Source organism: Tursiops truncatus, chromosome 1 (genome assembly GCF_011762595.2).
Source record: "Tursiops truncatus isolate mTurTru1 chromosome 1, mTurTru1.mat.Y, whole genome shotgun sequence".
Lineage (NCBI taxonomy): Eukaryota > Metazoa > Chordata > Mammalia > Artiodactyla > Delphinidae > Tursiops > Tursiops truncatus.
In genome coordinates this window covers 122,836,992-122,861,858 of record NC_047034.1, presented here as the reverse complement: position 1 = coordinate 122,861,858, position 24,867 = coordinate 122,836,992, and the positions used below count along the sequence as shown (strand labels likewise).

The 24,867-nt window shown below is 39.3% G+C and overlaps 1 protein-coding gene across 5 annotated transcripts in view; it reads right to left on the bottom strand.

The window, feature by feature from the left end:
* PTGER3 (prostaglandin E receptor 3) overlaps positions 1-24,533 on the bottom strand; it is a 69,478-nt gene extending 44,945 nt beyond the window's left edge. For 2 of the 5 annotated variants that reach the window (XR_012324268.1, XM_004312300.4), the window contains exon 1: positions 23,195-24,339. Coding sequence is in view for 4 of the 5 variants with exons in the window: in XM_004312300.4 (XP_004312348.1) it covers positions 23,195-24,088 (894 nt within the window). In the remaining variant the exon portion in view is untranslated. Of the gene's footprint in view, positions 1-23,194 lie in introns of all 5 variants that reach the window. The other 3 variants (XM_073788360.1, XM_019919528.3, XM_004312299.4) reach the window with 3 other exon arrangements.
* Positions 24,534-24,867: the final 334 nt, after the last annotated feature.

Sequence of the window (24,867 nt, the reverse complement as noted above, 5' to 3'; positions counted from 1 at the left end):
ACTGTAAGTGAGGGGATGGGAAAAGGCATCCCATGCAAATGGAAACAAAAAGAAATGTGGGGTAGCAATACTTATAAAAGGGACAAAATAGACTTAAAAACAAAGACTGTAGCAGAGACATAGAAGGACATTACATAATGATAAAGAGATTGATATAACAATTGAAAATGTATATGCACCCAACATAGGAGCACCTAACTACATAAAGCATATATTAACAAAAATAAAGGGAAAAATTTGCAGTAACACAATAATAGTAGGGAACTTTAACACCCCACTTATATCAATGTATAGAACAGCCAGACAGAATACTGATAAGAAAGCACTGGCCTTAAATGACACATTATACCAGGTGGTCTTAATAAATATATATAGATCATTCCATCTAAAAAACACAGAATACACATTCTTTTCAAGTGCACCTGGAAAATTTTCCAGGATAGATCTCATGCTAGCCAAAAAACAAGTCTCTATAAATTTAGGAAAACAAATTATATCAAGAACTTTTTCTGACCACAACACAATGACACTAGAAATCAACTAAGAGAAAAAAGCTGCAAAAAACACAAACACATGGAGGCTAAACAAATGCTACTAAACAACCAATGGGGGACTGAAGCATTAAAGAGGAAATTAAATTCCTGGAGACAAATAAAAATGGAAATACAACAATTCAAAATCTGTGGGACATAGTAAAAGTAACTCTAAGAAGGAAGTTTATAGCAATGCAATTCTATCTCAGGAAACAAACAAACGGAAATCTAAAATAAACAATCTAACCTTACACCTAAAGGAAGTAGAAAGTAAAGAACAAACAAAACCCAAAGTTATTAGGAGGAAAGAAATAATAAAGATTAGAGAAGAAATAAATGAAATGGAGACTAAAAAAACAATAGAAAACAGACTCATCGATACAGAGAAAAATTGGTTGCCAGAAGGGAGGGAGGTGGGAGCACAAAATAGTTGAAGGGGATTAAGAGGTACAAACCTTCAGTTATATAATAAATAGTAACAGGGATGTAATATACAGCATAAGGAATATGGTCAATAATATTGTAATAACTTTGTATGCGACAGATGGTTACTAATGTATGCAAATGTCAAATCATTATATAGTGCACCTAAAACTAACATAATATTGTATGTCCACTACATTTCAATAAAAAATAAAAATCAAAGAAGTCTACAAGTATTAAATTCTGGAGAGGGTGAGGAGAAAACCCTCTTACACTGTTGGTGGGAATGTAAATTGGTATAGCCACTATGGAGCACAGTATGGAGGTTCCTTAAAAAACTAAAAACAGAGTTACCGTATGATCCTGCAGCCCCAATATTGGGCATATATCTGGAGAAAACTATAATTTGAAAAGATACATGTGCCCCAATGTTCATTGCAGCACTATTTACAATAGCCAAGACATGGAAGCAACCTAAATGTCCAAAGACAGATGAATGGATAAAGAAGATGTGGTATATATGTACATACAAAGGAGTATTACTCAGCCATAAAAAAGAATGAAATAATTCCATTTGTAGCAACATGGATGGACCTAGAGATTATCATACTAAGTGAAGTAAGCCAAAGACAAATATCATGTGATATCACTGATATGTGGAATCTGAAAAAAAAAAAGATACAAATGAACTTATTTATAAAACAGAAACAGACTCACAGATTTAGAGAATGAACTTACGGTTACTAGGGGGGGAAGATGGGGGGAAGGGATAGTGAGGGAGTTTGGGATCAACATGTACACACTGCTATACTTAAAATGGATAAACAACAAGGACCTACTGTATAGCACAGGGAACTCTGCTCAATGTTGTGGGCCAGCCTGGATGGAAGGGGAGTTTGGGGGAGAATGGATACATGTAACATATGGCTAAGTCCCTTTGCTGTGCACCTGAAACTATCACAACATTGTTAACTGGCTATACTCCAATATAAAATAAAAAGATTAAAAAAAGCAAAACAGAAATAGACCCACAGACATAGAAAACAAATTTATGGTTACCAAAGGGGTAGGGGCAGGATAAATTAGGTTGGGATTAGCATATACACACTACTATATATAAAATGGATAACCATCAAGTACTTACTGTATAGCACAGGGAACTATACTCAAAATTTTGTAATAACCTATAACAGAAAAGAATCTGAAAAAGAATATATATATTCTTTTAGTATTAGCATGGGAACTTCCTGACATTATTTTCTTTTTCCCAACATAAAACACTCCTTCATAAAATTTACCAGCTTTCTTTATAGTTAATTCTCATTCTGTTGTTGACTATAAATAGGGGCTAGGTAATTGTGCAATGCCAGATCCACAACTTGAGGGGAGTAAAGTGTCACACAGTGGCATCCTTTTTTCTTTGACATTAAGAAGAACTTTCTATGATTTCCTGACTGTGACAGGAAGCTCAGCCTCCAATGCCTCAACCTTTTTAAAGAGAACTGTGTTAACTGGGTTTAACTTCCACTTTTATTGCTTGGCCTTTGTGAGGGGGGAAAGTGACAACCAAAATTTTTGATGACTATCCTTTTGGGTTTCCAAGTAGCAGCACTGAAGACATTGATTCCTGCAACCCATTCACCTTCCAGGTTTGCTGTGTTAACAGATATGGACGTATATTGTAACCTGACTTATAGTAAGTACTGTGTAAGTATTATTTGTTATTGTTGTGGTATTATTAACATTCAGATGTTAAATATAATAAAAGGAAGCAAAAAAGGTCCCTTCACTGTCACCTCTTAGCTAGTACATGAATTCCAATGAAGAAGAATGTGGCTATGACACACGACAGAATGGTAACTTGCCATGTCCAGTAGAGGTACAAGTCCCTTTTTGACTCCATCATCCATTAAGGTTTATGTAGCAGCCTTTTAATACATCTTCACAATCACTCTTTCCTTTCAGGCACTATGTAGATGGCAGATGAACACCATCAAGTACCATGTGATATTTGCATTACAAATGATAAACTTTATTTTTCAAAATGCTCTTCTGAAAAGATTCTCCTTTCCATTTTCAGGAAATCAGACTTTACAAAATCACATAAATTATAGTTAACACTTACAATTTTTTACCAGATTTGAGCAAAGTTTGAGGAAGATTAAATTCATATTATATGTAATGCAGGAACATGGAACTTGTAACCTGTTCATTTTCTATGTTTTCCCCCATTCAGCTGCTTTTTTCTCATCTGTTGATTTAGTTGGATTCATACCATTTGGTCCAACAGCAAAGTAAATAATAGGAACCAGAATTAAGCAAACATGAAGAAATCTATTTTTCCCATGACTCAAATACCAAACTCTTATGAGAATTATACGCTTCTATGGAAGATAAACAGATCCTCCATTAGCTCCCTCTCTCTTTAACCTGTGAGTTCCGAGAGGAATTTTATTGCAGTACTAATTTCCCAGGTGAGATCTTAAAAATTAATAGGAGTAATTGTAAAATTATTCCTGTTATTATCTTAGGGACTTTTGTTGATTTCATTTAAAAACCTATATTTGATGTAAATATTTTCAAGAATAATTTTGCAGGAATTAGTGAACAGATGTTATTGGGACTTGGAAATATCCAGCTCCCCACCCCATTGAACCAGAACAGCTTTGTTTGTATGTATTACTCTAAAGATACTTATTGAAGTAGTTTTCCCAGATAAATCAATTGGAAGATCATTGGTCTAATGCAGCTCTGTCCAAAAGAAAATAATTCAAGCCACAAATGTGAGCCACATGTATACTTTTAAGTTTTATAGTAACCACATTTAAAAAGTAAAAAGAAACATGTAGAATTGATTTTAATATATTTTTAATTTATCAAATATATCTGAAATATTATTTCAACATGTAATCAATATAAAAATTATGAGACATTTTACTTTCTTTTTGTACTTAATCTTCAAAATCTGATATGTATTTTACACTTATATCTCAATTTGGAGTATTCATATTCAAGTGTCCAATAACCAAGTGCTCCGGGCTACCATATGGGACAGTGCATGTCTAGTGCTTTATACTTTTTGACGGCCTTCCACCTGTATTCTCTCAATTAAACTGCATAGATGTCATCACTATAGTGTCCATTATTGGTTGCCTGTTCAACATCCAGTCTCCCATCTCTGCTTCTCCCATCACATCTATTTTTTTTTTGAAGACTAAGTGCTTCAGGGCTGACCCCATCCCTAGCTACTGGAAGTGTCTGCATCAGGGATGATGATATGACCCCATACTAGGAAATGAGTCCTAGGAGGAGGTTCCCTAAGGACATCTGGGGAAAAGTTTCTTCATTTTTAGGGGAGAGCCATAGAAAAAAACACAGCTTCTCTCTCCTGCTAGAGGTGAACTAGGAAGCATGTACTAGCAACCATCCTACTACCTGAGGGGAACAAGCCATAGGATGAGGCCAGACTGCAAAAGAAGGGGCAAGCTGGATGACAATGCTGAGCTTCTGGATTAATCAACTCTGAAGGCTGCCCCAACTCTGGGTTTGCAGTTATGTTTTTTATTCTGAAGATACCATATTATACCATCTCTAATAACAACTGAGGGCAACATAAATATACTGAAACTTTTGAGCATATTTTGAAGCATGTTTTTCCCCTCCTTTGTTAGTTTTATTGTTTCCCTATTGTTGCTAAAATTCCTCGTTGTTTAAGTGTTATCCCCAGGGCACCTTTCCAAATATCCATTTTGTTTTTTTCTTCTTTGGATACCAGGCATTGGAACAGCTGTTTTCTACCCACTGCTTCTAAATAACTTCTCTCTTGTTTTACAAAAACAATGCCGTTTCTCCCATCCTTGTATTTTTCAGTGTTTCTAAGAATTTTTATTACTAAGAACAATGTGGAAACAATAAAAGTTAACAAATAAAAGGAAAGGTGTAAAGTTTTTTAAAAAATGCTCACAGTTTTACTGCATAAATTAGTACCATTTTTCATTAGATACAAGCTGTACTGGTGGCTTTGGAATAAAAAAGAGTTGGGTTTGATTTGCTCAATACCATTTACCAACTGTGGGACTTAAAGCAAGTTTCTTACCCAGTAAATGAAAAAGTAATATAATAAAATAAAATAGATAAATATTTTCTACCTTGAAAAATTTATGTGAAGATTAAAAACCATGTAACATATGTAAAACTCTTAAGGCCAAATTTAAATCTCAATTTTCTGATTCCAAATCTAGCATCCTCTTCAGTTTATTGCAACTTCATTTCTTCATTCATTCCACAATCATTTATTGAGCGCCTGCTATGGGCTACGAAGATTTATAGACAAATATGGCAAAGTCTCTGCTCTTTAGCAGTTTACAGTTTATAGTACATCAGACGAATAAATGGATATTAACAAGAGGGAGGCCATTTCATTTAGCGGTTCATTACATAGGCTATAAAGTCAGACAAATCTAGATTTGAAGGTCAGGTCTGCTTTTTGTTAACTTTGTGACCTTGGGAAAGTTACTTAACATCTCAAAACCAATTTCCTCATCTGAAAAAAGGAAATAAGAGTATCCTCTTGTAGTGCTGTTGACAGAAGAAAATGAGATTATGTCTGTGAAATGCTAAGCTCAGTGCCTGTTGTAAAGCAAGCACTTGTCTACTGTGGGCAATCATCCTCACTGTCATAATAAACACTATGACAATTGTAAATATAACTGTGCATAATTAAGTAAAAAGGGTATGTGCATGCACTATGGAGTATAGAAGCAGAGCATTTGAATCAGTCTCCAGGATTAGGGAAGCTCTGTCCCCTAAAACAGCAGAAGCTTCTGGAGAGTTTTGAAATACCGAGTTCACACTTTTAAGTGTGAAATTGTGCGAGTCATTCTAGGAACTTCAGATTGATTTCTATGACTGAAGATAGGGATGCTGGGGGAGGAATGGAAAATGAGAGGTAAATGTGGCCAAATCCAAGATCTTAAGGATTAAACTAAGGAATCTGAAGCTTTTTAATCTGGGTGAGACGGTGCTGGATGGAAACATGCCTGAATTCCATGTTAGAGAGTCACTGTGAACACACTAAGTTTCAGTAAGGTTCAGGCTCTTTTTCTTCTCTATAATTATAAGAAAAAAAAAAAAAAAGATGAAAGCAGGTTTGCAAGAGTCCCAATTGTACTGTATCATGTTAGAAGTTTTAAGACTGTCAAAACAAATTTTCTAATTTTGACTTTAGTCAAACACTTCCCCACTAAGCAATGAGAACTCAATAAACAGTTTTATTTGTTTTATAAATAGTTTAGTAAAAAGAATAATATTTGTGAATTGTACTAGCTGAAAAATATTTGCCTAGTAAAACTTTACCACTGTATGTGAGTGTTCTAAACCTGAAGAGACAGACAGGATGAAATTGATGGCGCCCCTTAACAGAAAAAAACTCCTAAATAGTAGGTATCATGTTGAATGGAATCCTTTAACTGTCTGTTGTAGGACAAGCAAAATTTCTTGTCATTTCTACAGGGATTTTGACAGTATGTTCTCTAGAAACCCAAGCTCCTAAGAAGGGCAATCAATTAATGAATGAACGAAGATACTGCAGGAAACCTTTAATCACTGTAATTATATGACCCATCCAGTTTCTGTGATTATTGACTATTCTCAATCAATCTGTTCTTTTTTGTGTGACATTTTCAATGAAGTAACTTGAAAACGTTTTAGTAAACTAATAAAGAAAAGACAACCAACGTGAAAGAGATTTTTACAGCATAAAAAATCTAGCTGCTACCAATTTCTAGGGGTAGGATTGGGGAGAATTTTTTAATTGTTTAAATTTTAGTATGTGCAACTGAAAGATGAGGATAAAAATACCAAACTGATAAACTTGTGAAGATTAAATGAGATAATAAACTAATTCTCAAGTACTTGCATATAGTAGGCATTCAATAAATATGTCCTTTTGTTTTGTGGGTTTCTTCAGCTTCCTCTCCACCAGTCTCACTACACTCCAACTCCCCAATAAATGACATGAACACACACATACACACAACACACACAGGTGTTGAAAGATACAACATTACTGTCATAATGTTTCTAAGGATGAATTAGATGATAACAGTGAACTCCCATCTTTTATTATTAATGCCCCAATTTTGACAAACTTTTTCTATATATTCTGGGTGGGAGAGAAATCTCAGCATATACCTCTCACTATCAGTTCCTACTTCAAAAACAAGTTGCTGCACGTGCCTAATCCTTCTTCTAGTAACCCCTTCATATAGCCGGGGGTGGGGGGGGGGAAGCAGTCAGGTTTGCCCCCAGGACACAGAGACACAAAAAGCAATGGAGTTTGTAGTTCATCCTAGCAGCACACAGCAAACTGTTTTGCAGCAAGATCTTGGCAGTGTGGCCTCATGCTCAGTATCTAGAATAATCTGTGTCCTGCCTCTCCTAAACCTGGCCTGCCAGCTTTCCCTCCGATATCCTTTTCACATAGGCCCTTTGTGCTTGGAGTCAGATTCTGCTGTTTGCAACCAAGAATCAAGTTGAGGGAGAAGACAAGAGATCTGATGTCAGAGGATATTTCCACACTTCCTGAAATTGATCTACAGCAGAATTTAATTACAAATAGATGCTAAAGAAAAAAAAATCAAGGTGTTCCCTAATATCTTTTATAGAACAAAAGAGAAGAAATTAAGAAATTTACTTCTGGATCCAGGCAAATCCTTAATCTATTCTGGAGGAAATTATTACCATTAAGTAAATTCAAAAATATGCCACCCAGCCTGTGGGCTGTTAGCACATCCACTGATTTATAAAGAGGAAGTCACAGATTAACATCAAACCCAGACTGCAATTCACCCTTCATGGAAAAATCAAGAAAGAGCTTCCTTTTTCTTCTCCTGTTGCCTCACTGTGGTGTTGATGGCATATTTGTGAGCTTTCAGAGCCTTATACAGCTACCTCTGTTCCATTGGAAACTTCACATTACACTATTAGCTCACTTCTGGACAATTCTCTGAGCCTAAATCTTTTATCATAGCTTAACAAAACTCACAATAGTCTTTGAAGATGAAGTGCGGTCCTGAAACTTTATGTCATGTATAACTGTTTCTTGTACTTACAAAAAAAAATAATAATAAAGAAGAAAGAAGGAGTGAGGGAGGGAGGGCCAAAGGGAGGAAGAGAGGAAGAGAGGCAGGAAGGGAGGGAGGGAGGGAGGGAGGAAAGAAGGAAGGAAGGAAGGAAGGAAGGAAAGAAGGAAGGAAGGAAGGAAGGAAGGAAGGAAAAGAAATTTGTTGAAACAGCCCTTCAAGAAGACATTGTCACTGAAATACTGTATTGCTACAAAGGCAAAATTAAACCCCTACATGCAGGCTGTAAATATAAACCTATTAACCTAAAGCTCTGAAAAAAAGTATATGGGACTTGGCCAATGAGCTGCAAAGCTATATTTTAGGTTGGTTCCTTAGAAGCAGAGCCTGAATTGGAGATTCTGACACAGGCAAGAAGTCAAAGTGAGAGATACAGAAAGAGAGAGTCCTGGCTTCTGTCTTCCACAAGGCCACCTCCACTCTGGGCACCCCCAGCAATTTATGTAAATCAAGAAATCCTCCCCCCACTCTTTTTTTTTTTCTTAAACTAGCTTGCTTTAGCTTGGTCTGGATCTTCTTTGGGGATGATGATTCTTATAACATCCTACTATTGTATAAGCAAACTTTGCTTATTTCCCTTTCTCTCTGACTATTCCAATTCACATCTCAGAAAACAAAAAAAAAAATAGCGCCCATTAGATAGAACTTAATCCTAAATCTGCCCATTGCTAGCTGTGTAAGCCTAGCGCGGTCACTTCCATTTTAAGGAGTCACAAGGAAAGTCATTTGTGGACAGATAGCCACCTCCCTACCAGAGGCTCAGAGAGGAAGACAGGACCCTATTTCTTGTCATAGTTACAGGACAAGGGTTAGAGAAATCACAGAATGTCTTATAAACTCTTATCTCCAAAATGCTCTATGTGAATATATCCACTTCTCCACTCCAGCCTCAGCTGTCATCGACCCTCACGTGGAGAACTTCAACACCTTCTATCTGGTCTCCCTGCTCCCACTCTGGCCTTTCTGCAATCCAGTCTTCACACAGCTTTGAGAAGGGTCTTTTAAAAATGTAAATCCAATAATGTCACTCCCTTGCTTCAAGTCTTCCAGTGTTCTCTTAAAATCATATCAAAACTCCTCTGCATGGCCTCACACAATCTGGATCCCAACACGGTCTCTGACCTCAATTCATGGTACTCTACTCTCTCCATGTTCATCTCACTTCAGCCACACTGGACTTCTTTCTATCCCTTGAGCCCACCTTGAGGTGAGGGCCTTTGCTGTTCCTTCTGCTTAGAATGTTCTTCCTGGAGATCATTCATACCTGGTTCTTTCCTTTCTCTCAGATCTCAGCTTAAATGTTACCTCTCATTTAAGAGGCACCTTTCTCTCAAGACCCCATCTACAAAAGTTTCCCAGGCTCCCTCTATCACATCACATTGCTTTATTTTCTCAACAGTATTTATCACAATCTGGCTTTCATCTAATTTAGTGATTGACTTTCTCCTTCCACTAGAATGCATGTTCCCCGAGAGCAGGAAACTAGTCTGCCTATTTAACTACTATATTTCCAGCACCTAGAACTGTGCCTAACACATAGTAGTTACTCAATAAACAATCACTGAATGCATGAATGGATAAATTCTGAATGGTCCCCAGCTTTTTTCCTATATTCAAAATTGACATGGAAAATAATGTTGCTTTTTTGAGTCACAACCTCAAGTTTCTCCAGGGAATCATTCAATAAACAACACATTCCTTGAGGACAAGGACCATGCCATTGTTCTGTCAGGTTGTAGCACAGTGCCTCGCACACAACTGATATTCAATAAAGTGTCACTTAAATGAATTAACACATCATGGCTCCTGCCCCTGACATTGTCAAGATAACTTCATGTTATTTTACTGTTTATTTACATTGATTTAGTAGAACTCCTTGATACCTAACTTAGAAGTATAGTGTCATATAACTTTAAAAATAAAAGATATCTCTAATTAAATTTAGTATTGTTCCACATAAACCAAGGACAAGAATTAGCAATACTCCAATTCAACCAATATAAGGGAAATTAAATTTTTCTAATAGAAAGAACAGCTCAAGATGAATTGGGCTACATTGAGTCACCATGGCTTGGAGAAAAGAGCTTGGCCATTGATTCCCAGTTTGACTACTTACGTTGAGTGTTACCTTGAATGAATCACTCAACCTCTTTTAGCTTTGGTTTCTTCGTTATCTGTATATTGGAACCTCATAGGGTTGTTGTAAGAAATAAAGAAAATTATTTGTGAGAAAGAGCCCAGAACATGAATGTAAGGCCTGAAACCATAAAGCTCCTAGAGGAAAACATAGGTGGTAAGCTCTTTGACATAAGCCTTCGTGATGATTTTTTGAATCTGACATCCAAAGCAAAAATGAACAAGTGGGATTACATCAAATTATAAAGTTCTTCACAGCAAAGGAAACCATCAACACAATGAAAAGGCAACCAACTGAATGGAAAAAAAAATTGTAATTCTGATTACAGAATTCTGTAATTCTGTATATCTGATAAGGGACTAATAACCAAAATACATAAAGAACTCATACAACTAAATAGCAAATAAACAATCATTTAAAAATGGGCAGAGGATCTGAATAGACATTTTTCCAAAGAAGACATACAGATGGCCAAAAAGCACATGAAAAGACGCTCGACATCACTAATCATCAGGAAAATGCAAACCAAAGTTACAATGAGATATTACCTCACACCTCTTAGAATGGCTATTATCAAAAAGATAAGAATTAACAAGAGCTAGTGAGGATGTGAAGAAAAGGAGACCCTTGTGCACTGTTGGTGGGAATGTAAATTGGTGCAACCACTGTGGAAAATGGTATGGAGGTTCTTCAAAAAATTAAAAATAGAGCTACCATACAATCCAGCAATTCCACTTCTGGGTAGTTATCGAAGAAAACAAAAACAATAACTTGGAAAGATATATGCATGCTCATGTTCACTGCAGTGTTATTTACAATAGCCAAGATACGGAAACAAAGTGCCCACTGATGGATGAATGAATAAAGAAGATACACCCACACACACAATGGAGTATTACTCAGTCATGAAAAAAGAATAAAACTTGCCAATTGTGACAAAATGCATGGGCTTCCAAGGCATTATGCCATGTGAAATAAGTCGGAGAAAGACAAATATCATATGTTCTCACTTACATGTAAAATCTAAAAAAATAACAACAACCAAGCTCAGAGACAGACAGAACAGATGGGTGGTTAACAGAGGTGAGGGTGAGGGTGAGAGAAATGGGTCAAAAGGTAAAAAGAAAAAAATTAATAATAATAATAAAAGAATATGTTAGAGGGTGAGAATTTACTGTGTGCCTAATGTTGTTTCCAGATCCTCAAAAATAAATAAATAGATAGATAAATAAATAAATAAAATTTAAAAATAGAATTAAAAAAGAAATGATACACAGTAGTATTTTATATTGTATATATTGTATTATACAATAAATATATAGTATTTATATTTTATATAATATATTAAAAACACTTAAAATGAATATACTAGATTCATTTGTGTCAACATGGATAAATCACAAAACATCACTGTTAATTGAAAAAAGGAAAACTGCAGAATAATATGTATAATATGACACCATTTTGTAATATACACACAAACAATACTAAAACAGTGTTCTGGAAAATCATAATAGTGATGACTTCTGGAAACTGAGGAGAAGAAGTATCTGTCACAAGTCGGAAGTGGGATAATGAAGCTAACATTTATTAAGTGCTTATTAGTGTGATATGATGTTTAAGTGTTTTACATATATTATTACATTTGATCATAAAAGAAAGAGAGAGAGAGAGAGAGAGAGAGAAAGGAAAAGAAAGAAAGAAGGAAAGAAAGAAACTAGCACAATGCTTGCCTCTAAGAAAAATTTTTGTGCCCCTTAAAAAGCAATAAATTTCCTACAAGTAAAGTATTCAAACAAAGCTTGGACAATTTCATCAAGAATATTCTAGAAAGAGATCAAACAAAACATTTGTTTTACTAAATGACCTTTTATAAACCAAGAGATTTTATAAGGTCAACCTTCTTATTTTACAAACATACAACAGAAGTATAGACAAGAAATACAGCTTGTGCAAGATGAAATACAAATTCCTATTTCTAATTTTCAAGGCAATCTACCAACACACTCCTCCCTCCCTTATCCCTCAGTCCCTATTTGACTCATAATATTTCTTGACTTTCTCAAGCATACTTCAACAAAAACAGATTTGCTTACCATTTCCAGCACACCTGGCTCAATTTTTCCCTCTATGCTTCTGCACTGACTCTCACTCCCACTGCCAATTCTATACCAAGCTATGTCTCTCCTTTCAAAGCAACACTTAAGGAAAAAAAGTTTATCCTTATTAATGTCTCTACATCTTCAACTGACCTCAGTACTCAAGGGCTCTGATGCCTCACTTTTTTAATTCATAAGGCAACCTGAGTGACCTTCTTAATACACAAAACAGAACAAATCACTCCCTTACTCAAAGCTAGTTGTTTTCCATCATACTTGAGATAAAAATCTATAAACTCCCAAACAAAAATGACAGGGTTCTATATGGTTTGGCCCTGTCTACCTCCCTGGCTTCACCTTAAAGGCACCGCCCATTTTACTCACTCTAATGTACCCATCTGGCCCTCTTTAAGTTACTCTAATGTTTCCAGCTCTTTCCTACACTGATGGCTTTGCAAGCTGCTCTTTCTTCCTCAAGTAACATCTTTCAAGATTCACCATAAATGACATTTTCTTAGGGAAGCCCTCCTTAACCACCACTGCATCCACCAATACATCAAGAGAAGGTCCTCTTTGACACTTTCCCAAAGCACCTTTTTCTTGCCTTCATAACACACCCATTGTTTTAATGATGTATGTAAGGGAATGTCAGAAGCTGCCCCCTCTTCTCTGTTCAGGTGGGCAGAGCAAGTCACATTGGAGCAGATGTTACAGAAGTAAGAAACATTTACTTTGGTAAATGTAGAATGAGTAGATTTACACAGTGGAAACTTGTGTGGTACAACAAAGGAAAATCCATGCAACACACATGGTATAAACTGCTGATCACTTGGGAAGACGTAGACCATCATATTTTCTGGAAAAAAAAGGCTGAGAAATCTAACCTCCTCTCCCAATATCTGAAGCCAAGAAACTTAAAGCACAGTAACTTTGGCTACATTCAGTAGAGGGAAAAGACATGGAAAGCCTTAAAAGAAAATTTACTGGAAGAGAAAGACAAACTTGTGTGGGGATGATCTGAGTACAACCCAGAGCCTAAGGATCCAAGAGGGAAGGTTGGTTCCAGGCAGTATGTGGCCTGAGGTCAGCTACTCTCTGGGTCCTTATCCTGTAGCACAGTGGTTGCGCTCCAGGGAATTGCTGGTGAGCTTTGGGGCTGAAGTTATGGGTGTGAATTAATGTGCTCTCTAATGATTGCGCCCAAGCACGGACCAACTACAGCCTGGACAGGGACGTGATCCATCAGGGCCTCACAGCAGCAGTGGACCAGCACTGCCCTTCAGCCCAGACAAGGCCAACCTGCAAAAGCTGAACCACGTGGCAGTGAAAGCAACCAGGGTAATGACCCATCAGACTGGTTACATTTGTTTATTGGAAGGATTGTTTATTCACTGTCGGTCTACCTTAGTGGATTGAAAGCTTCATGGAAGAAGCTAACATGTCTGCTTGGCTCACTCTCAGGGCTACCAAGTACAGCACAGATGGCACCCTGCTCCACAAGGACTGTCATGCACATAGAACATGATATGAAGAGTGCCCCCTAGAGCCATGTAACCGTTCAGCACCTACAACCGTAGGCGTCAGCCCTGGTCACCACCGTATCACCAGAGTGGCAGGCACGTAGCAAGCAGTAAATATTCACAGAATAATTGTATAACAGAATGCATGATCTACTCTGTCCATTTTCATACATTTCTATGATTTTTCTTAAGAAGTCTTTGGGTATGTTCCCCCACATATTTAATATAGTATGTCCAAAAGGAACAATTTTATTTATTTCGAGCCACAGGAAGTCAGAACCGGAAGGAAGGTTAGAGTGGTAACTGTTTTATCTTACTGATGAGGAAAGGGAAAACCAGAAAGATACAGTGACTTTTATCCTGTGGTAAAGAAGCCAAGATGAGAACCCTGGGCTCTTGCCTTCCAGTGCCTTATTCTATGGCCCTCACCTGCTTCTTCCATCACTTTCTCTTTTTTTTTTTTAAACATCTTTATTGGAGTATAATTGCTTTACAATGGTGTGTTAGTTTCTGCTGTATGACAAAGTGAATCAGTTATACATATACATATATCTCCATATCTCCTCCCTCTTGCATCTCCTTCCCTCCCACTCTCCCTATCCTACCCGTCTAGGTGGTCACAAAGCACCGAGGTGATCCCTGTGCTATGTGGCTGCTTCCCACTAGCTATCTATTTTACATTTGGTAGTGTGTATATGTCCATGCCACTCTCTCACTTCGTCCCAGCTCCAGCTTACCCTTCCCCCTCCCCATGTCCTCAAGTCCATTCTCTACATCTGTGTCTTTATTCCTGTCCTGACCATAGGTTCTTCAGAACCTTTTTTTTTTTTTTTTTGGATTCCATACATATGTGTTAGCATACAGTATTTGTTTTTCTCTTTCTGAATTACTTCATTCTGTATGACAGACTCTAGGTCCATGCAGCTCTATTTACAATAGCCAGGACATGGAAGCAACCACTTTCTCTTGCTCTTCTTACGAAACACAGGCAGAGGTCACTAACTGCTGTTTGTGCCTTTGACTGCTGAGGCAATAGTCTATTTGGGGAAATATGGATGTGTGTGCTCTACTTGACCCAAACAAGGTGGTTGGTAGCAGGATGTTATCAGGGAAATGTCATACATCAAGACCACAATGAAAGCTCCACTCTACTGTCTGGTGAATTTTTCAAGACATGCCCTATCTTTCAGAATCTCTCTTTCAGCATTAACAACATACTCCTTTTTCCAAATTTTCATGAATTTCACCAAGAGCAGCATATTCTCAACCACAGAAAATGACACACTGAGTATTCAGAAAGAGGGACAGAAAAATCAAATTTACTTTTAGGAAATAAAAGATTAGTAAAAAGTGTATTTTTAAAATTATACTTTATTTTTATTAAATAATTGCTTAAAATAAATAGGCTTCCAGTTCCAATTTGGCCTTCTGTCTTTGTATTATCAAGATTTTTAAAAATAGTAATGCTATTTGGTGTAGAATTTATCCTATACGTATATTACATGACTCTTACCTTAATTAGTATCTAATTTCCTTCTTTCTAACAGAATTAAAGTGTGAAAAATCAAACCTCCTCTTCTGTCTCTGCCAGCATCTTTCATTTTTAGATTTACAGTCCTCAAACACCTATCATAAAAATCAGTATGGTAAAATAATATATAGATTTTGAATAAGTGACAAGATCAGCCACTGAAATGTCCTCTTTATAAATGTTGCCCAAGAGTCTGGGAGGGCCATTGGATGGGAAAATTACACTTTGTGCTACTTGCAGATTGCAAATAATATTAATGTCTTGTCAGGACCTGGTCTAACTGTGAGGCAGTTTACAACTTTGTGTTTCTCATGCTGTGGTCCGATTTAAGGCTTGTGTGAACACAGTTCTGGGCTGTGAGTCAGTGGTGGAGATTCTGTGCAGTCCCAACATTCCTGATCACCTGTGAAGAGATGAGGACAACCAAGGCACAGGTTCTATCCTTAAGAGGTCTGCAGAGTAATCTGACCTAGGACAGCAACTAGATGCACAATTAATTTGACTCATTTACATGAGGACAGGTCTGAGCACACCACGTCCCTGACTGGAAAGACAAGAGACACATTCTAGACAGAGGCCTTCAGAGCACGAGGTAGTGGGCACTCCTCCACATTCAAGGGAAGGGTGAGATGGGATCCAGCATGTTTTAGATTTAGAGGGTTACCTGGCAGCTGTGTGGGCGAAAGCATTCCAGAGCTGAGAGAATGCAGAAGATTGATGGCGACAGGGGGAGAAGAGGAGGAATGAATTACAGTACCTTGTAAAAATTTATGCACCATTTTTCTTATTTTCTTTTTTCTTTTTTTTTCTTTATTGAAGTATAATTGCTTTACAATGGTGTGTTAGTTTCTGCTTTACAACAAAATGAATCAGTTATATATATACATATGTTCCCATATCTCTTCCTTCTTGCGTCTCCCTCCCTCCCACGCTCCCTATCCCACCCCTCTAGGTGGTCACAAAGCAACGAGCTGATCTCCCTGTGCTATGCGGCTGCTTCCCACTAGCTATCTACCTTACGTTTGGCAGTGTATATATGTCCATGCCTCTCTCTCACTTTGTCACAGCTTACCCTTCGCCCTCCGCATATCCTCAAGTACATTCTCTAGTAGGTCTGAGTCTTTATTCCTGTCTTACCCCTAGGTTCTTCATGACATTTTTTTTTCTCTTAAATTCCATATATATGTGTTAGCATATGGTATTTGTCTCTCTCTTTCTGACTTACTTCACTCTGTATGACAGACTCTAGGTCTATCCACCTCATTACAAATAGTTCAATTTCGTTTCTTTTTATGGCTGAGTAATATTCCATTGTATATATGTGCCACATCTTCTTTCTCCATTCATCCGATGATGGACACTTAGGTTGTTTCCATCTCCGGGCTATTATAAATAGAGCTGCAATGAACATTTTGGTACATGACTCTTTTTGAATTATGGTTTTCTCAGGGTATATGCCCAGTAGTGGGATTGCTGGGTCATATGGTAGTTCTATTTCTAGTTTTTTAAGGAACCTCCATACTGTTCTCCACAGTGGCTGTATCACTTTACATTCCCACCAACAGTGCAAGAGGGTTCCCTTTTCTCCACATTCTCTCCAGCATTTATTGTTTCTAGATTTTTTGATGATGGCCATTCTGACTGGTGTGAGATGATATCTCATTGTAGTTTTGATTTGCATTTCTCTATTTTTTTCTCAAAAGTCACATTCTCCACCACATTTCCCCACCAGTTAACTATAACTAATCAAGCTATGAAACATCACTTGTCTCTTTTCTCCAGTTTCCTGGGGGGAAGTTCTATCTGAAGACAAGAAGTCAACATTATCATCCAGTAAAACATCATAGTAGTATTCCTAATATGGAAGAAATATTCCCTATTATTTTCACATACATTTATTTTGGTTTTCATTACAATCTTGTGAAATAGGCTGAGTAGGTGTTTTTACTCTTATTTTACAAAAAAAAAAGGAAAATAGTTCCCAAAGATATCAAGTAAACTGTCTAAGGTCACACAATGAATTACGTATGTCACTGGGACCAGACGCTGTCTTTTGATTTACGTGCTCAGATATTCAGTTAATAAGATCCTCTAGAGAGGATCAATCAAGGCTCCTCTAACAAAGTGACTGCTAACTTGGGAACTTAACCAGTCCAAGATGGGTGACTGCTCGGCAGCAATAGCTGAATGATTGAGGGGTGAAGTGTAAAGTGGGAAAATGGAGACAAAAGTGTTCTGAGTAAAGGGAACAGATTCATCATTCCATAGTGCTACTTCCGTGTGCATGTGTCCCTCTCATGAAAAAAGTCACACATTGTTCAACTGTCATTTCTATGTAAGAATGAATTACTATGTTTACTCTAAAAAGTTGACATATACTCAAGAGACAAGATATAAGAGGAATCCCCAAAATTAGGTTCCTTCTTTGGTTACTTTCATTAATCTATGAAAACTGGAATATTCTAGGGAAAATGGGGACTTGAGAGGCCATGTAATAATCCTCAAGAAGCATGGTAGGAGTTGAAATACAAACTTCTTACTTACCTCTATGATAAGGAATTGAGGGGAAAAGGGGGATTCAGAATGTGACATGCTACAGTTGTAGATCTTAAGAGTTGCAAGGCAAGAATGAGATGCATGTCGAATCCTGGTGGATTATAAAAATGCTACCCGTATGTGAGGAGTTTGAGGGAGGACTTCCCTCCCTGCTTTCCCACACTGTAAGGCAAGGACTAAAAACTGAAACACGACACCCAGTACCCCTCACTACTACCTCTCGGCTCCCCCAGACGAATCATCAATCATCCTCTGTTACAAATGCCTGTAGTGCATATTCCTGAGTGTTATTCCCAGAAAACTGATCCTATGGAAACTTTCATAATTGAGTTATTGACCTTTACAGCTTTTTCAAAAGAGAAAGGCCAGGGAGTCACAATTATGCTACAACTCTAGACCATCTGAATTTCTTCAAATATGATGGCTTAAGAATTTGTTTAATTCTTGGCTCTCTCTGACAAACTCAAAATTTAAAAAATCTACATTTTTAAGCCCTGATTTATGCCATTAATTTTCAAGTTATACTTGCTTCTGGATATATCATTTAGATAATCTGCCATCTCCATATGCATGGTGTCCCAAAACCCTAGAAGCCCCCATTCTTATAAAAAAACAATTGACCAAGCAGTCTCCTTCCCAAACTTCTCATTCTGGATCATTAAACTATGATTCTCCCAAATCTCTCATAATTCTCCTGAGCATAACAAATGGAAAAAGACCTTAGATATTAGCTCTACTTTTGCACTTTACAGATAAGAGGATACATAACTTGCCCAGTACTACTATTAGGATCAGAATTCTTGGCCTTTATCTAAGCTAAACAAACAGATCAACGACAACAATAAAAAATTAAAAATAAACTCAGAGTCAGATATCTTGAATTAGAAATCTGGTTCTAATATTCTTTATACTTGAGTTCTTCATCTGAATGATGTAGAAAATAGTGGCAATCTCACAGCATGCAGTTAAATGAGGTAATATATGTGAAAATATTCACCTCAAAGAATAGGACACAGTAGATGTGTAAGAAATGTTTGGTGAATCAATCACTCCTTAAATTGACCATTTCTAACAGCATTAGTTCTCTCTTACCTTTCTTTCTCTGACTTATCTCTTCCCACAGTATCTACTCTTAGAGCCTAACCCACCTGCAGAAGCAAGTTGTAACTGATCTCACTTTCCCATCTTCCAGTCCAAATCTATCCACACACTACAGCCCTGCCAATGTTTTCAAAACTCATCCCCCTATTCAAAAACCCAAAATAAAGGTTCTATGGCCTACTGGCAAGAGAACACAGTCCTCATCCTGTGTTCATCCTAACTACCTCAATCCGGCCACAGGAACCTTTTCAAACCATTCCTCCCGTGGTTCCAGTGTGCACCCTCTGTATTCATGGGCTGGGTCCACAGACACACACATTCTCAGCCATGAGGTCAAGCTATGCCATCCCAGTTCTTCCTGGAAGCCTACTCTGGCAAATTCAGAGAGACTTTCTTCCCAGAGCCAAAGGCACTATTAATTACATCCAATCTTGTATTGTTCTCTAAGTTTTTCACTCATAAATGTAGGAATTCTACTTCTCTGAACAGATTATAACGCTTTGACCAGTTGTTAATAAGTCTACTTAATATCCCTTCCATAGTGCTTAAAATGTATTGTAGTAAACTCAAAAAAAAAAAAAAGTCTGAGTAATCTCAATTCTTATAAAAACAAATTATAGAAGTTTTTTCCTATAATGTCGATTCACATGTTTAATCATTTTCCCTGAAGCAACATCCTGAACATGGCAGAAATTAATAGGCAGAGAAAATTAGCAATTTGATAATATTTTTAATACTATAAAATAGCATTACTTCTGTAAAATAATGTATTGCATCTATTTATCACATGAAGTATATTTAAGACAAATTTCCTTTGTCAAAATATAACCTTAAATTAAAAGAAAACTTACATCTATATTGCAAAACATCTCCTTGAATCAAAGCATCCCTGTCGGCATCTGTGGATGTTGAGCAGGGAATTTGCTAGTTCAAGATTAAAGGCAAAAGTTTCTAAGACTGCTTTTATCCAGTTCCAAAGTTGTAGACAAGAAACTCTTCCTCATACCTCTCTTTTCACAATGTTGATAGTTAGCTTTACATCTACTATTTTTAAGACAGCTACAGCCCACGTTCTACCTGTTTGAGGAGTACCAGGTGTACAAAAGTATAAAATGTAGTCATGGCTTCCTCTAAACAACAGCCTCAGGTTATTCCTGCTTCTGGAAACTTGGCTTCAAGTCAAACAGCTGGACTATTTGGTGAGTTCATCAAAAAATGTAACGAAAATAATAAGTCAAACAGATTGCATTGCTGAGTCAACTGTCTGATTCCAACAGAATTTGATGCCTCATATAAATATCGACTAAGAACTGTAGTCCATCTACCAACGGTGACATCATTTCCCACTGTAGTCTCACTTAATTTCACATTTTCTATTGTACTTTGTAAAGTTTCTGGAAAAAAAAAAAGGTAAAAAAGCTTTTGTTTGCACCGTAGATAAACCCTCAATTTAAGTATTTGCATAGCAGGAACTTGTAGCAGTTGGGATGTTTTCTTATTATGGTATCTCTACTCTGCTAAGTTTCTCAGCAATGACAACTGAATATTATTATAGTCATGATAGTTTTCCAAGATAAGATATACTCAGGGTCTTTTTAAGTAAGGAGTTTGGATAATTAGATTAGTATCCTATGCCCAATTCAGAGAAAGCTAATAGGGAATCTATGTTTTATAGTTAGAAAAAAGTATAAAAGACAATCTCTCACTTCAACATTAATACACTGAAAATTCAATTCACTAAATTCTAGTGTTTTCATTCTTATAATTCCCTAACCTATTAAGAAAGCAGTTTTGCCAGCTTCTTTCCTTTGAAATAATTCCAACTTTGTACTGTATATCTTTCTGAAGATAGTTGGAGATTTAATTTCAATGGTGCACAAAACAGAAGATAGAATAATTTCCTTTAGTTTAAAAAATACCTATTTTGGAAACCACGAATTTCTTCTCTTTGATACGATGACATGTTGAATTTAAGTTTAATGTTTTTATGAGAACTGAATGAATAAAGTATCTGATAAAATGCAGCAAACCAACAAATATTTTAATTGCAGCTATTAATTGAAATTAAATAAGATGAATTCCAAATACAGTCTTTCTTAAGAGAGTGAGTTTGGCCATCCTAGATTGCAATTTTCAGAACTTATCTAAAGTCTTCCTAAGGTTGCTATGCTTATCATATTAGGATCAAAAGTTTTGAAATAAAAACCACACTACATAGTTTCTCTTCTACTTAAAAAAAAAATCAACTATAAGTCTGGTTAACTGTATGAGTAAGCATTTTATTTGTATCATTTACCTTTTTTCTTGGATATATAGAGTACAGATATAAAGAGTGTGATAGAACAAACTCAGATATGTCGGCCTCAAATGACTGTTGTGAAAAATTCAAATACTCTGTTTGCCTTTAAAGTTATGTTAATTATCAACTTTAGCAAAGTGCTTATTATTTAGAACTTTTTTTCCTTCTATTTGGCCACCTACACACTACAGAAGTAAATATGTCTAAAATTGGTGCTGGCTTTGATAAGCCATGGTGATGACATCAGCCTAGGTTCTAGCTCCCGGAATGCAGAACTGAGACCTTACAGCGATTTGTGGGCTATGAGGTTCCAACATAACTCTCCTTGTCACCATCTATTACTGATTGGGAGCCAAGACTCCTGCTCTAGATATATTACACCAGTTAAATACAGGTATTTTATAATATCTTTGTTGTCAAATGCAGGGGAGGGTGAGAGGGAAAAGGAACTACAGTTCTCTTATAAAATAGCAGGGATTTAAAACTATACATGGTGCACAACAATGTTAATATACTTAATACCATTTAACTGTACACTTAAAAGTGATTAAAATGGCAAATTTCATGTTATGTGTATTTTATCACAATTAAAAAAAGAAAACTATGGGATTTCCCTGGCAGTCCAGTGGTTAAGACTCCATGGTGCCAATGAAGGGGGCACGGGTTCCATCCCTGGTGGGGGGAAGTAAGATCTTGGGTGCCACTGTGCCTGTCCAAACAATTTAAAACACAGAAGAAAAGAAAAGAAAACAAAAAGAAAAAATATACATGGGTGGGTTCTGAAAACCGTGCCATGGGATTCAGGAGTTTTTCACAACTGTCTAATAAATTTCCAGGTCCAATATATCACCTGTTATAACCCTGTCACAGTGACCAGATCGCTCTTTCAGGAACATCTACTAAACCAGGCTGCTTGGGGCCTAAAAAAGCAACCATTCATCAGGAATTAGTAAACAGCACTTACACAAAATGTCTAGCTAAAAGTATCCCAGAGGAAAACATGGAAAGTACGAATGTAAGAGAAAGCGTTAGACTAGGAGCATGTGGAAACTCACTTGCTCCCGAGCTGTGGCCCTCGTGGGGAGCCAAGAAGTGCAGGAACCTCTACTTCCTATCCCAGGATTGGCCTTGCCATCAGCCCTGCGCGGTAGCCACAAGGACAAGCAAAGGCTGGTCAGGGGGAGTTACCAAGTCTCAGGGCCCACTGGCTGACTGTCGGTTCAAGCATTTCCTAGAGGGAGAGGATGCAGCACAATTCGAAGGGGCTGAGGCTGCCTGAGCGGCAGGATGCTTCTTCACTGTCCTGCCTCCCTTCAGGAGTGAGCCTGTAAGCAACGTGAGCGCTGGCTGCTCCGGGAGGGCAAGCAGTGGCTCAGAGACTGCAAGACGGCTGTGCCTGTCTGCAGTGGGTCGCAGGTAAAGTACTTCTGCAGACTGAAAATCGACTCAACCTGCGAGAGGTATTTGAAATAGGAGAACACCCAGAGCACCGAGCTACCGTTGTCATCGCCATCCTGCTCCCAATGCACCCGGGAGAAACCTCTATTTCTGCACAAGCACTGAAATGATACCTGGGTATCCTCTTACTCTCTCCGGTTAGAACGTGAGCAGCCCTGTGGTCCCCATGCGTGTACAATCAGAGCCTAATGCGATGCCTGGCACTTGGAAGGGGCTCAGCAAGTAAGTGAGGAGCTCAGCTCTGAACCCGCGACCAAGATGGCACAGGCAGAGCCCTCTCCAAACTTCTGTGCTTGCAAACACATCCCTGCAGGTGCTGCCATTTCCAAAAGTCTCCATTGCCCGCCGGCGCGCACGCTCCCACCCCGAACTCCCCACGCCCTGCAACTACCTACCAGCAACGGCGACCAGCAGACCGACAGCACGCACATGATCCCCATGAGCTGGATAGCCGTCTCGGTCGTGATCCGGCCCCACTGGGCGCTGGACTGCGACGCCGTGGCCTTGGCCCGGCAGCGGGACACTAGGGCCTTAATGGTGGCCAAGTTGCAGGCGAAGGTGACTGCCAGCGCTGACAGCCCCAGGAAAGCAAAGGAAGAAGCGAAGAAAATGTTGCCCCGGTTGTGCGAAGGGCTAGTCCCATTGCCCCCTGCCCCGGTGTTAATGAAGCACCACGTCCCGGGGCACTGGATGGTGTACTGACCCACGCCCAGCACCGGCAATAGGGCGAAGGCGAGCACCGCCAGCCACACGCCGAGCAGCACGGCGCGGGTGGAGCTCGTCTTCATGTGGCTCGAGTACCAGTGCGGCGCCCGGGTGGCCAGCGCCCGCTCGACGGCCATGGCGCTGGCGATGAAGAGCGAAGAGAGCCCAAAGACGGTCATGATGAGTCCGAAGAAGGTGCACAGCCTCCCAGACGGGTCAAGCTGCTCCCAGCGCTGGTGGGACAGGTACAGGACGATGACGACCGGGCTGGTGAGCAGCTGCCCGACCAGGTCGGTGAGCGCCAGCCAGCCGATGCATAGCAGGAACGACTTCTTGCGCTTGCTCTCCCGGCGCCGGTAGCTCTGAGACACGAGCAGCATGGCCAACGCGTTGCCCACGAAGCCAGTGATCAGCATGGTCATCGGGAAGGCTACAGACACCGAGCCGAAATCCTCGCCGGGCCCCACGGGACGCGTTAGGTTGCTCCGCGTCTCAGCGGAGCGCTGCGGCGCCCAGATGCCGGTGTAGGATTGGTTGAGGCGCGTGCAGGAAGGGGAACTCTCATGGCCCCGCGTCTCCTTCATACTGTCTTCGAGGTGAGGAAGGAACGGAGCCCTGAGAGCAGCGACGGGAGCCGGCAGACCGGACGCGGGAGGCGGCGGTTGTCGGTGGAGACTGGGGCTGGGGCTGGGGCCGCGGCGGAGCTGCCCTCCATGATGCGGGGCTCAGCCGCCGCCTCACTTCGCCACTTCGGCAGCGGCGGCGGGTCTTTCCGGAGACACAGGCAGCCGCGCAGTCGGCTCCGGGATGCGTCCGGCTCCCAGGCGTGTGGAGGTGCCCGGCCGGTCCTATAAGCCCGAGTGGGGCGGGGCGCCCGTGGGTGTCGGCCAAAGTGCTGTGGGAGGGGATGCGGCAGAAACTGAGCGCCTCTCTCGGCTGCTGCGCGACCAATGCCTTGGCCGCCTGGGCTCGGCAAATCCCCCGAAGGACTCCTCTCGAAATGTTCCAACTCCTGGCCAGAGCGGACGCCCAGCCAGGCCGCCGTGCCCGGCTCCGCGCCTCCTCCGGTTCTCTGCCAGAGGAGCGTCCGTGGGCGGCGGGGGCTACAGTGTCTCCCTGGTCTACCCCACCTCAGCCAAGTTGCCAAGGCGGACCTGAGCGCCGGCCCTCCCCCTTCTCCATCCACAGAAGCTTGTGCAAGGACCAGGTCTTCCTCCTGAAGCTCTTTTGTAACCCTGGCAAGTGTCATTCACCTGACGCTGAGCAATCTAAGCAGAACACTCTCCCGTTGCATAGATGAGCCTGAACATTTTTCCCTTTCTGCTTCGGGACTCTAGCATGATCATGAGCGGACCAAGCTGCT